A 14,034-nucleotide genomic window follows, 5' to 3' on the forward strand; every position below is an offset into this window, starting at 1 on the left:
CTGCCTCTTCAACTGTTTTTTCAGTCTCCTTCATTCTCTGCTTCTGGTCTTTCTGTTCTCCCCTGCTTGCTCTTATCTCTCTCTATCCCTTTCTCTGCCCACCTCTATCTGACCATTTGGTTTCCTGCCATTTTTGTCTTTATTTTCCATCTCCTTCTTTGTCTTATTTCTATTTCACCCCATTACTCTCTGCCTCTTCCATATCAATTGTCTCTTGGTCTCTTACATTTCTCCTATATTGGGCTCTATCCTCTGTCTCTTAATTTCTGCTAGTCCCCCTCTTCTCTCTCTCTCTCTTCTCTCTGTCTCTTCCCCCTGTCTCTCTCTTTCTATGTTTCTCTGTTTCTGTCTCTTCCCCTTCTCTGTCTCTCTTTCTGTGTCTCTCTGTTTCTGTCTCTCTCCCCCCCCAAACACCCTACCCCCACTTCTCTCTATTCCTTATTCTTTGTCACTTTCTCTTTCATTACTTTGTCTTAACTCCTCATCACTTCCAACTCCCTGGCTTGTTCCTATCTTCTCTCTTTCTCTGCTCCTTCCCCTTTTCTGTCTTCTTTGTCTGGCTCATTCCCTGGTCTTTGCACTTTCTCTTGTTTCACTGTCTCTACCCCTTTTGTCCCTGTCTCTGTCTCTTCCATTTCTTTCATCTCCGATGGCAGTCCACAGTGCTTTGTCATCCAGCTCCCCTTTCCTGTCCCCTTCCTCTGCTTGCCAATCCCTGCCCAATCCCCTGACGGTCCCCTTGGTCCCTGGGGCACCGAGCACCCCTCCCCCGCCCCCCAGGAGCCAAGAAACTCAGCTTCGGGCCCAGCAGTGGATGCAGTGTCTCTGTGACCAGCTGGAGCTGCAGCATTTCCTAAGAGACTGTCAGGAGGTAAGGGGGGAGGAAGGGACACACTGGGTGAGAGCCCTGGATGGCTCCTTTCCTGAGAGCCCACTCAGATCCTCAGCTGTTAGAAAAGGGAGAGGTCGAGGTTGGGATGAGAGGAACCAGGGGGAAAAAAATCCCAGACTGCAGCAGGAAAAATCGAGGTTAGATTCAAGGAATTCTCTCCTTGGAGTAGCCTGAAAAGAGCCGGAGGGGGTATGGGAATCGGGTCTTCTGGGTCTCTGTTGGAATCCCAGGCTCGCCCCCCCCCTCCCCATTTCTCTCTCCATATTTCCTGGGGCTGGGGAGGGGGGCTGGGGGCAGGAAGCGGAGAGAGGGGGCAGGATAGAGAATTGACTAGAGCCACCAGACGGCGCCATCATCCCATGCTTCTTCGATGACTGCTGTGAGGCGGGGCTAGAGGATGCCTTGGCAACCTTGTTTCCTAGCAACGTAGACCCGGCCTTCGCGTGTGGCTGCGGAGGCACGTGAACCTGGCGGGGAGGGAGGAGAGCTGGCCGGTGAGCTAGAGCATGCTTCCCGCAGCTCAGGGGTGGGAGTTGGGGTGCACAAGGAAACCAGAGCTGTGACCTCATGGGGGCGGGGGCGCGAGCGCGGGGAGATGTATCCCCGCCCCCCCCAACCCACTCCCAGAATCCCTGGGAAGCGGGAGCTGGAGGGTGAACTAGATTCCTTACCCCCCTCCTCGTCCTCAGCCTCCTCGGTAGGAAGAGAGCTAGGTTTGAAGTCGGAGAACTTGGGTTCTACCCCCATCGCCTTTTACCTGCATGACCTTGGGCAAATCACTTAACCTCTTTAGTCTTCAGTAAAAGGAGAGTGTTGGACGAGATGAACTTGAAGGTCTTTTCCAACCCTAAATGGCTGATTCATCCTCCCGCTCCTTGTCCCCACCTCCCACCCCTCCCTAACCCCAACTTTTTCTTAGCTCTGTAACCTTGGGTAAGTCTCTTGACCTCTGTGAGCCTGTTTCGTCATCCGTAAAATGGGGGTAATCATAACTCCCAGGGCTGTCGTGAGGCTCATTAGATGACGCATATCAAACGCTTTGCAAACCTCCAGGCGAAACCTAAATGTCAGCTCTTCCTGTGGTGACCCTCATTCTAGCCTCTCAGTTAATTATCTAATGCTTCCCTCTTCCCCGTCTCTGCTTGCTCTCCTCCCTGTCTTGGTCCCTCCATCCTCAGCCTCCCCTCCTGATCCCTCTTCTCCATTTATTCCCAATCTTGAGAATTCTCAGCCTCTTTCCGCGTCCTAAACCCTTCTTACCCCCGCTACCTCTCCCCACTTTCCCCTCACTGTCGCCTCGAGGGCTCCTTCCACCCTCCTCCGCTGGGTCTCCCCTGTGCGCGCACCCTTAGAGACATGAAGGCGGGGGGAGGGGGAGACTAGCCGGCGCACTTGCGGGACCGCGGTTGGGGGGTGGGGAGGGGAGGGGCGGCGCGGGTGCGGGTGCGCGCGCGCGCGCGCCGTAGTTTTCTGTGCCCATTGCTGCAGTGGCCCAGGGAGCGCCGCCCGCCGCAGGTACTGCGCGCCGCCTCTGGGCTGGGGGCGCGTAGAGGAGGGGGCTGGAGCGCGCCCCCGTGAAGGAAGGTGGGGGTGGGGGAGGAGAGAGCGCGTGCGCCCCAAGAGGGCGGGAAGGGGGGTATCCCCCCCCCCATAGGAGAGGATGCTGTCCTTGGTGCTGAACCGGGGGGGGGGGCGACACGACAGGACTCGTGACTGCACTGGTCCCTGGAGGAGGGGGAGGGCAGCTCTTGCTGGGATAGGCCCCTGGGGAGGGGGTAGCTTCTTACTCAATTGGCCCCCCGGGGGGAGGGGTCAGCTGGCCATCTGATTGGCCCCTGGGAACTATCCGTGGTTCTGAAGCAGTCCCAGGGGTGGGGAAATGCAGGGTCCTCTAATATATTCTTGAGTAGGTGTTGTGGGGTTTATGGGGGGAGGGAAGGGGCTGTAAACTGTCTTTGGTTCGTATAGCGTTCATAACTGGCCCATAATAGGGAAAGCTCTGGGCCTGGCCTTGGCAGTGGTGGTTATAGTGGTGTTTGGGGGGAGGGATGGGGAGCTGTGACTTATTTTCCCCGAGAGTGATGAACTGGATTTGTTACTGTGTTGTGGTTGCCTTTTGGGGGGGGAAGGGGGTGTTTGACTGTCTTTGTCTGATGGATGTAGCTGTGGTTAGGGGTTGTGATTGACTGGGGTGGGGGTGGGGGGTAACAGGGACCGAATCATTTCTTGATTTTTTTTTAAGTGGAGAAGCATTATGACTAGTTTTCCCTTGGTGGTAGTGGTGAGGGTGGGGGGGTGGGGAGATTGGAGGAGGACTGACCTAAATTTGGCCATAGTTGGGGGGAAGGTTGATGACTGGCTTTGCCTGGAGTGGCAACCTTAGTCTGGCAGTGATTGAGGAGACATTTGCTTGGGGGTCCTGGAATTGGATTTAGCTTTGGGTGGGGCCTGCAACCGATTTTGCCTTGGAAGGGATGGGCTGTAACTGCCCCTATTTTTTGTGAGGTATCTATGGTTGGAGAGAGCTTATGGCTGCTTTGTCTAGGAAGGAACCTGGATCTCACTTATTTATTTCAGTGGGGTGGGGGGCTCAGGTAGAGACCTAGATCTCTTTTTGCTCTAGGGCTTTTGTGGGGGGGGGTATAACTGATTTTGCCTAGGTAGGAGATCTGGATCTGAGAGCTTTTTTTGGAAGGAGGGACTTGTAACTGGCTTTGATTCTTGGGCATGGGAGAAAGCAGCTAACTCGGGTCCCAAATTTGCCTAGAGACTCCAGGTGTTTTCTCGTTGGAGGGATGGCCTTGGTTCCAGGATATGAGGGAATGTGTATGCAGGCAGGGATGGGGGGGAGGGGGGCTGGAGTTGGTTTGTTCCTGGAAGGGCACTTTTCTGCTAGCTGCCTCCCTTCAGGGTTAGGGAGAATGGAGGCACCTCTACTACTATCTGGGAAGGAGGAGATAGGCCCAGAGCACCTCCTCAAATCTGTTCTAGAAAGCAGCCTTGCAAATCCTACAACTTGTTCCCTTGAGTCAGAGGGGAGGGGGCAGAGCAAGATTCATGGGGGCCCCTGGGATCTGAGTGCTCAAAGGCCTCAGTTTGGGGCCTGGTTTGGGGAACTGGGAGTGGGGAAAGCCAGAGGCTTTTGGACAGATGGATAAGGAGTGGGGGGGGGGCTAGGTTTGGCTACCTCTCACCAAGGGCTCCCCATCCCCCACCCTGCCTGTGTGCAGCTGGATGGCTGGATTCATGAAAAGATGCTGATGGCTCGGGACAGTACTCGGGAGGAAGGTCACAAACTGCGGAAGCGATGGCTCCGGCACCAGGCCTTCATGGCCGAGCTGGCCCAGAATAAGGAATGGCTGGAGAAGATTGAGAAGGTGAGTGGGGGAAGGGCATTCCCATACTCACAGACCATCTGCTGTCAGGTCTTTTCCTTCATGGAGCTCCTGGGCATAGAGGATGCTTTGTGAGAGAAATGGGAGGAGTTGTTATTGAAATCTGAAGGGCAGCCTTGAATGGTGGAGTCAGAGGCCCTGGGTTTGAATCGTGCATCTGCTTCCTGTTAGCTGGGTGACCTTGGAAAAGCTACTGTCTCTTTCTGGGCCTCAGTTGGTTCATTTGTAAAATGATAGATGATCTTTAAGCTCCCTCTCAGCTCTAAATCTGATCAATCCTTCCCAGCCTGAGCTTTGGATGAAATCCACCAGCAGAGGGCCCTGGGGGAACAGGCTTAGTAGAGCAAGGCTCAGCTCCTCTCCTTTCCTCTCTCCCTGGACAGCCCTGGGCATGAGGGAGGGTGACACATGTCTCCCAGGTGTGGGGCTCAAGGATGGGAAGGCCTGGGATCTGCTGAACTCTCTCCAGCCTGCAACACCCCACTTCTCTTGCCCTAGTGATGTAGGATAGAAAGGAGGGTGCTGAATGGCTCCAGTTACTCTCCCTCCTCAGCTCCTGGTTAAGCCCTTCCCCAGATCCAGGGGTTCAGGATGCTTCCAGAAAACATACTGAGTTCTGGGGCTTCCTTCAGAATTTGGCTTCATCCCTGGCAGGATCCAGGCAGAATCCTTGGATTCAGGCCTCAGATCCTACTCTCATCAGTTCAGCTCCAAACTGAGCAACTATCTAGTGGAGTTAGAAAACCACAGACCAGCTCTGTGGCCTTCCTGAATTCGATCATTTGACCAATCTTGATGATAGCCCATTTATTGTCTCTCTACCCATGTGTCTTTTTCTTTCCCCATGTTATTTACTCTCTTTCCTTGTTTATCTCCCTGGTTGTATGACTCTACCATGAGATTGTCTTTATGTATGAATCTCTCCCTGTATGTCTGTCTTTTTCCCCGTGTCTCTTCTCCACATGTCTCTGCTTCTTTGCCTGTGTGTTTCTGATCCTTTTTCTGTGTCTCTCTCTCCTCTATCTCTTCTGCTCTGTCTTTGCCCATGTGTCTTCCATGTTCTTCTTCCCTGTGTGTCTCCCATTGTGCATGTGTCACTGTATCTTTCATTTCCTGTGTGCCTCTCTGAGTGTGTGACTATCCCTCCCCCCACCCCAATGTCTGGGTATGTGTATATCTCTTATTGCATGTATCCCCCTTTCATTATGTATCTATCTTTTCTCCACTTCTGGGTGTCTATCTTTTTCACTGTTGTTGTTGTTTTCGTTGTGTGTGTGCACGTGCCTGACTCTGGCCTTGATTTCTGTCCTCCCCACCCCCACCTCCTGCCTTTTCCTCTGTGTGTGTATATATCTCTATCTCTTCTTGGGTGTCTCTCACTCACTCCTACCTGTCTCCTGTGGCAGGAGGGCCAGCAGCTGATGCAGGAAAAGCCTGAACTGGCGAGCTCTGTCCAGAAGAAACTGGGGGAGATTCGGCAGTGCTGGGCCGAGCTGGAGAGCACTACCCAGGCCAAGGCTCGGCAGCTGTTTGAGGCCAGCCAGGCAGACCAACTGGTCCAGAGCTTCGCTGAACTGGACAAGCGGCTCATGCACATGGAGAGCCAGCTTCAGGGGGTGGACCCTGGGGGAGACCTAGCCACTGTCACCAGCCAGCTGAAGAAGCTGCAGGTAGGCTGGGCCAGGCAGGCTGAGCTCTGGGGATTGGGAGGGATGACCAGGGGTGGGGGAAGGTAATATTTCTCATTTGGGGGGGATTTCTTGGTAAATGATGGGAACAGCTCCCATTTCTTTGAAGAAGTGGGGAACTATGGATGTGAAACACTTAATACGATATCAAATTTTTCTGATATGTGGTTTAGTTTTGCTGAGTCTTTTTTCTTCTTGAACATATTTCCTTCTTTATTTAAGAGATGACTCTCTGGTTAGAAGAGAAGGAAAGGGTACACTGGGAAATATAGGAGATATAAAATCAAAGTGCGCACACACACACACACACACACATATACACATATAAGATAGACTGATCTAGGAGTCATCTGAATAGAGAAGATGATTGTTAAAGCCATGGGATCCAATGAGTTCACCAAGTAAGAGTATAGAGAGAGAAGAGGCCCCAAATCCTTGGGGGACACCCATAGTTAGGTGCATGGTATCGATTATGAATCAGTTGAGACTGAAAAGGATTAGCCAGACAGTTGGTAGAACCAAGAGAGAGGAATATCGCAAAATCCCAGATAGGAGAAAGAGAGAGAGAGACAGAGAGAGAGACAGGGAGACAGAGAGAGAGACAGAGACAGAGAGAGAGAGAAGACAGAGAGGGAGAGAGGGAGGGACAGAGAGAAGATGGTCAGCAATGTCAAAAATGTGCAGATGAGTGTGCATATATGTATATGTATATACACTAATATATGCGTGTGTGAGAGAGAGAAGAGAAGAGAGTTATCAAAGCTGAATTTATGGGAAACCGATGTCCATAGAAGAAGAGAGAAAGAGAATGAAATTCTCACTCATGTGTTGTTGGGCAGGGACAGAGAAAGAGGGAGACAGGGACGCATACATCGTATGCTACAGAGACAGAGACAGAGAATGGCTGAATGATGCCTTGCCCCCTTCATCAAAAGGCTAAGGCTAAAACAGAGATAATGACTTTCAGTGAGTTGTGGCTTTCTGATACTGTATCTGTCTCTCCATAGCTCTGTCTTTGTCTCCATGGTGTCCTTTTCTTCATATCTGCCTGTATCTCAGTCAGTCAACAAGCATTTATTAAGCACCTGTTCCAGGCCAGACTCTGTGCAAAGCAGAAAGGACATGAAGACAAAAGTGAAGCTATTAAGGAGCTTATTATGTTCTATTGGGAGGAGAGAACAGGTCAATCTATAGATATATACAAAATAGATATAAGGTCAGGAGCAGTTGGTGAGATCAGAAAAGGTTCCATGATCTGAGTCTCCAAGAAAAGGAAGGATTCTGAGAAGCACAGATAACGGGGTGGGGGTATTCCAGGAATGAGAGACAGCCTGTACAAAATCCCAGTGATGGGCAATGGATTGCTTTATGTGAGGAACACCAAGAAAGCCACTTTGATTCAACCATAGAGTATGTAAAAAAAAACTAAACCTAAAACATAGAGTACATGAATGAAAGAAAGTGTGTAATAAGGCCAGAAAAGTAGGATGACTGAGATTTTAAAGAGTTTTAAATTCACGCAGGCATTTTATTTTATTCTAAAGGCAATAAGGAACCATTGGAATTTATTGAGAAGGGGCCTAATGTGGTCAGATCTGTTCTCTGGGATAATGTCTTTGGCAGTTGTGTAGGGGGTGGCTTTAAAGTTAGCAAAGCGCTTTGTATGTATCATCTCATTTGATCTTCATAATAGCCTTATGAGGTTGGTCCTATTGTTATGCCTATTTTACAGATGCAGAAACTGAGGCTGAGATTTAGTGAGAATTGTTTGGGGTCATACAGTTACTTGAAGCTTAGAGGATAATTTAAGGGGCTAGTGTAATTGTTGAGGCCAGAAGGGATGAGAACCTAAATTAAGGTGTTGCTTGTGTGGGTGGATTTGGTAACAGATGTGAGATGCTGCTAAAATGTTGGCAGCAGATCGGATGTATGGGGTGAGAGATAAGGAAGAGTGAAAAGGATGCCAAGGTTGTGAACCTGGGTGACGTCGGAGATGGTGGCCGTGTCCACTTCTACAGTGTCAGGAAATTTCAGAAGAGGGAAGGATTTAAGGGAAAAGACACAGAGCTCAGTTTTGGACAAATTGACTTTGATATGCCTGAAAACTATCCAGGTCGAAACATCCAATAGACAGTTAGTTGGTGATGCCATGTTGGAGCTCAGGAGTCTAGGGCTAGATATATAGATGTGGGAGAAATCTTCAGGGGGATGATGATTAAACCCATGGGAGCTGGTAAGAGGAGAGAGAAGAAAAGAGGGTCCAAGAAAGAGCTGTGGGAGACACCCACAGTTGGGGGCACTATCTGGTTAACAATCCATCGCAAGAGACTAAGAAAGATAGTCACACAGGAAGAAGAACCAAGAGATAGGAGTGTCACAACATCCCAGAGGAGAGAGAGAATACTTGGTATCAGTGGGAGGTTAATTGTGTAGAAGTACCTCCCTTTCTGCCTCTGTCCTTCTGACACTCTGTCCATCTTTTCTTCTTTCTTCTTTCTTGGCCTCCTTGTCTGTCTCTCTATGATACTGTGTCCTTTTCTTGCCTGTCTGCCTCTCTGTATGATATTATGTCTGCTTTTTTCTTGTTGGTCGGCCTCGGTCTAGGTTTCCAGTAGGGGTCATGGGTTTTCCAGATTACAGACGGTAACATTATATCCCTCCACAATCTGGGAAATTCATCAGTATGTATTTATTTCAGTGTCTGTTTCAGCCCTCTTTTTTATTCAGAGTTGCAAGGGGGAGACAGATGGATAAGGTGAAATTCCTGCCCTCAAGAAGCTCTTAGTCTAAGGGAGGAAAAAATATGAGCAGATAACATGAGGAGTGTGTTAACTGCTTTCTGCATGAGACAGAAGTCAAGGGCTGGAGGAATTAAGAGGTGGAATGGGAGAGGATATGGGCCGTGAAGGTGGTCGGTTCAGGCTTCTGAGAGAAGGTGGTTTTGGAGGCAGATTCCCGGGATGAGTGAGAGTAAAGTGTCTGGATGTTTAGGAGAAGAGAGACTGAGCACCTCAGAACTACATGTTCCATCTTGTCAGGGGGAAAGGGGCTGATTCTTTCTCCCCAAGACTAAAATGTATGTGGCCTCTTTCAGTCTATGTACAAGTCTTTTCCATACCTACTCTGGCCCCACCCCTGCCCTGTGTGCCTCCTCTTCAAGAACAGAGTACAGTCTCCCAATCAGCCTAGGGAGCCCAGAGGAGAGAGAGCCTCTTCCCTGCTTCCTCTCTAATTATATGGCTGTTGGGAACCAGGGATCCTGGGCTCCAGGGTACCAAAGAATATTTCTTTAGCTGTCAAGAGAACTTTGGAACAGACGGGTGGTGCCTTCTAGGCACCCCTTCTTGTCTCCAGATAGGCCCCAGGTCACCACAAAGAGACTGTAGTCTCTGAGTAAGCCTGGAGCCTGCCGGTCTGCCACCCCCAGCAGCACTGACTGGCAACTCTGCGAATCTGAGAGCCAGCGCCCCACCTCAGCTACCCCCAGCAAGGTACCCCTGGCTTGGCCCCCCAGCTTCGGCTCTGGGCCAGCTCTGGGTGAGGCTATTTCTGAGGACCCTTCCAGAAAGCTGAGTCACCAGGTTTAGTCCTTGGGTGAACCCAGCCAGCTGAGGGGACCTCAGGGTGGGAGAAGCATGTCATACAACCACTCTCGTTCCCTGAGGTCCAGGTGCTTGCTGGCCTGTCTGCTTGTACCATCTTCCCTCCCTTAGCTCTCCCATGTTCCTATTGCCCCTCAGCCTCATTCACTATCCCAGTCTCAGCTTGAGATGTCATTGTGTCCAGCTGTGTGTGTCTTTTTGTGTCCATCTTACTCTTTCCCTGTCTCTATGCAACACTGTATGGAACTCAGCCAGTTTCTGTTGCCTCTGGGTTCGCTGTGTGACTCTGCATCTTTTGTCTCTCTGGGATGGTGTCTCCATCTCTCTCTGTATGGGTCTCTCTGTGTTTCCAATGCAGCCTTTCTCTCTCTGTCCCTCTTTCTGTGTACCATTGTGGATGTTGATGTCTCTGCTGCTTTGCCAGTATGTCTTTGTCTCTGTGACACCATCTGTCTAAAAAATGAGGTACCTAGGACTAGATGGCCTCTGAGACCCCTTCCAGCTATGTTATGAGCCTGTCACTGAACCTGCCTGGGCCTCAGTTTCCTCATCTGTAAAATGTGACAGGACTGTCTTTTGATGCTTATCTGCTTCTCTCTTGACATATGCTTTATCTCTGCCTTTATGTCTTTTGGTCCACTCTCTGTCATTCATTCATTCGACAGACACCTACTCAGTAAAATAAGCAGTGTGAAGAAGAATGAGCTATTTGGAATAATGGAGAAGGGAAGGGAATAAACATTTATATAGCACCTACTGTGTGCCAGACACTGTGCTCAGTGCTATTAATCTTGTTCGATCCTCACAATAATCCTGGGAGGTGGATGCTATCCCCATTTTGCAGATCAGGAAACTGAGGCAAACAGAAGTTCAGTGACTTACTCAAGGTCACACAGCTAGTAAGTGGCCGAGCTCAGATTTGATCTCAGGTTTTCCTGACTCTAGGCCCAGGGCTCTGTCTGCCATGCCACTGGCTGCCTGCCATTACTTCTCTCTGGCCCTCCCCTGGTCAGGGCACCTGCTTTTTTTTGTCGACCTGCTCTTTTCCCCTCTCTGGTGCCAGCACCTAAGACCCCAGAACATTGAGGCACAGGGTACCACCAACAGCTTAAGAGGACCAGAAATGGCATAACTCAGCCCCCAGGGGTCTTGGCTGGCCCTGCCCCCCATCACCACCAATGGCCCCTTCCTGGAGGTAGTAGGGAGTGAGGAAGCCATATGGTGGAGGCAGGCCCAGAATCCAGGTCTTCTGCCTCCCCTACAGGACCCAGCCAGCTGGTCTGGCTGCTGCTACTGCTGCTGCTGCGGGGGAGGTGGCCTGTTTTCCTGCTTTGGAGGAGGCTAGTGGGAAGTGGTGGGGGGCAGGGAGAGACGAAGGGCAGAGACAATGGAAAATGCCTTGGAGAATCTGCAGCTGGGAGGAATTCTTTCCTGGTCTGAATCCTTCCACCCCCACCCCCCATCAGGGGTCTCAGTTGCCAATAATTTAGCTCTGTATATATCCTCTCTCCTCTCCCATCCCCCACCCCCACATCCTCAGCTTGGCTTCATCGACTGCCTCCCTCTCTTTCTCTCTCTGTTCTTTCCATTCCCACCTTTCCAAGTAGCTGACGTTTCCTCTTGGCTCCTGCTGCTCAGGCCTTGCTTAACACACCTTCCTTCTGTCTCTCCTCTTCCCTGGCCCTTAGTCCACAGCCTCTCTGTCCGAGGAAGATAAAAAAGTGCCAGCCATGGGATTGCAAGGGGTGAGGGAGAAGAAAGGGGACCTGGTGTGGCAGTTGGTTCCCCTCCCCCCCCCCCCCCCCCCCCCCCGCTTGCCACCCAGCAGTGGGGGTGAGATAAAGGAAAAGCACTAGACTAGAATCACCAAATCGATACACATTCTTTCAGGACCTACTATGTGCTAGGTACTGGAGATACAGAGACAGAAATAAAACATCCCCTGCCCTCAAGGAGCTTCCATTCTGATGGTGGGAGTGGGGGGCAAGATGGACACACTTATATGTAGATACTGAATACCTTTATAGAAAATATGAAATAATTTCAGGGATTAATGGACTGGCAGCTGGGGGAGATTAACCTTGACCCTGCCATTAAATGACCTTAGGCAGGGCAGCTAGGTGGCGCCATAGTGCACAGAGCAAGGGGCCTGGAGTTGGGAAGACTCATCTTTGTGAGTTCAAATCTGGCCTCAGACACTTACTAGCTGTGTGACCTTGGGCAAGTCATTTAACCCTGTTTGCCTCAGTTTCCTCATCTGTCAGATGATCTGGAGCATAAAATAGCAAACTACTCCAGTATTTTAGCCAAGAAAACCCCAGATTGGGTCATGAAGAGCCAGACTAAATAAAAATAACAGAAAATCACCTTGGGCAGTCATTCTCCTCTCTGAACTTCTGTTTCCTCCTCTAAAATGTCAGTGAGGAGCAGGGAAAAGTATACTGGCATCAGAACCAGTGGGCGGAGGCTTAGTCCCAGCAAGGATGCTTCCTAGATTTCATGAGCCTGTTCCCTCATCTATAAAAGAAAATTGCCACATGGAATAGTGGATATAGATAATAGTGGATGGGAGAGAGGCCTTGGGGTCACAAAACCCAGGTTCAAGTCCTGCCTCTGACAGGTCTTGGCTGTGAGACCCTGGGTAAACGACTTAACCTCTTAGTGTACCAGATGGTTCTCCGAGGCAGTAGGTTACAGAGGGATTGCCCTCCTACAGGGGTGTGGGAGTTTCCATACCCAGACACTCCAAGCATTGATGAAGTCACAGATCTGGACCAACCCTGTCCTTCCCCTCCTTCTTACCAGCTTGGTAACCCTTAAAGGATTCTAGAAATGAGAGCTATGCCTATTAATAGCTAGGATGATAGACTCAGAGGTCATTGAATCCAACCTCTTCGTTCATCTGGTCACCTAGCATTCACTAAGCATCTACTGTGGGCCTGGCACTGTGCCAAACACAGGGGATACAAAGACAAAAAGCAACCCTTGCTGTCAAGTAGATCATGGCCATTTTACAGAGATAGGAACTGAGGCCCAGAGAGGCGAAGGAGCTTTCCCAAAGTCACACACTTGGCAGGATTCAAATCCAGGTCTGCCTGACTACAAGTCCAGCCCTCTCTCCACTACACCACACTGCCCCATGTGGCTTCCTGGAGGAGGTGGTATTTAGCTTGGGTTCTCAAGGTTTCAGGAGATCAAAGGGGAAGGTGTTCCCGGAATGCAGAATGTAGAGACCGAAGGCACTGAAGTGAGAAAGTGTGAAACTCCTGAGGGATCCAACTCTCAGAAGAGTAGAAAGTCAGAGGGAGTGGCAGAAGCGATTAATAGCCCTGGTGTAAACAAAAATCAGGCTTTGTTTGGTGGCCTGGGTTTGAATCCCAGCCCTGATATTTACTTCTTGGGTGGCTTTGGACAATTTACTCAATTTTTCTGGTGTTATACTGGCTAATCTCTAGCCCATCCTTTATGACCTCTGCCTGTCCTCCAGGTAGATGATAGACTAACCTGGAATCTGCCTGGTTGGATCCTGGGGCCAAAGGGGTATGTCCTGAAGGAGGCAGCTTGGACCAGTAGAAAGAGCATGGGCCTCGGTTGGCATAGGACCCGCCCTCAAGCCTCACCTAAAAAGGAAAGGGTCAGACTTGATGGTCTGTCAGGTCCCTCCATGCGCTGAATCTAGGATCCAATGATGGATCTCTCCTCTCTCCCCTGCATCTGGCCACAGACCATGGAGTCCCAGGTAGAGGAGTGGTGCCGGGAAGTGGGGGAGCTTCAAGCCCAGACTGCAGCCCTACCTCTGGAACCCGCAAGCAAGGAGCTGGTGGGGGAGCGGCAGACAGCGGTGGGCACACGCATCGTGCGCCTCATCGAACCCTTGAAGGAACGGCGGCGCCTCCTGCTGGCCTCCAAGGAGCTGCATCAAGTAGCCCATGACCTGGAGGATGAGATTGTAAGTGGCCTGAGGTCGGGGAGGGGTGGTCCCCAGGCAGGGAAGTGGTGGCATTGTCAGAGACTCCAAGCTCAGTGTAAGTCAGCAGTGGAACCTAGCAGCCAAAGAGGAGCCTGGCAGTGCTGTTTTATGCTGCATTAAGAGACATGGCATCACAATCAGACCACATCCAGAGTATCGTGTTCAGTTGTGGGCAAGAAAGAACACTGACATGGTAGCTGTCATCAGATACCTGAAGGGCTAGATCACATGGAACAAGCATCAGGCTTGTTCTCCTTGGCACCAGGGGATAGAACTGGAAGCCTGGGGCAGAGAGACAGATTCGAGCCTGATGGAAGGAAGAACTTCCTAGTGGTTAGAGGTCCTGCTGCCTTAGGAGGTAGTGGGCTCTCTCTCCCTGCAAGTCTTCAAGCAGAAGTCAGATCATCACCCATTAGTGAAGGTCTTGGGTGGACTAGCTGACCCTGTGAGGCCCTTTGGAGATCTGTTGAGGGTGGAGGTTGGGGGC

General features: G+C 50.7%; 1 protein-coding gene across 3 annotated transcripts in view; it reads left to right on the forward strand.

Moving 5' to 3' along the window:
* The window catches only part of SPTBN4 (spectrin beta, non-erythrocytic 4), a 54,299-nt gene that overhangs the window by 25,506 nt on the left and 14,759 nt on the right, over positions 1–14,034 (forward strand). For all 3 annotated transcript variants that reach the window (XM_036746130.1, XM_036746132.1, XM_036746131.1), the window contains 4 exons: positions 781–871; positions 4,123–4,269; positions 5,694–5,957; positions 13,302–13,526. In XM_036746130.1, the coding sequence (XP_036602025.1) occupies positions 781–871; positions 4,123–4,269; positions 5,694–5,957; positions 13,302–13,526 (727 nt within the window). The remainder of the gene's footprint in view (positions 1–780; positions 872–4,122; positions 4,270–5,693; positions 5,958–13,301; positions 13,527–14,034) is intronic.

Source organism: Trichosurus vulpecula, chromosome 2 (assembly GCF_011100635.1).
Source record: "Trichosurus vulpecula isolate mTriVul1 chromosome 2, mTriVul1.pri, whole genome shotgun sequence".
Taxonomy (NCBI): domain Eukaryota; kingdom Metazoa; phylum Chordata; class Mammalia; order Diprotodontia; family Phalangeridae; genus Trichosurus; species Trichosurus vulpecula.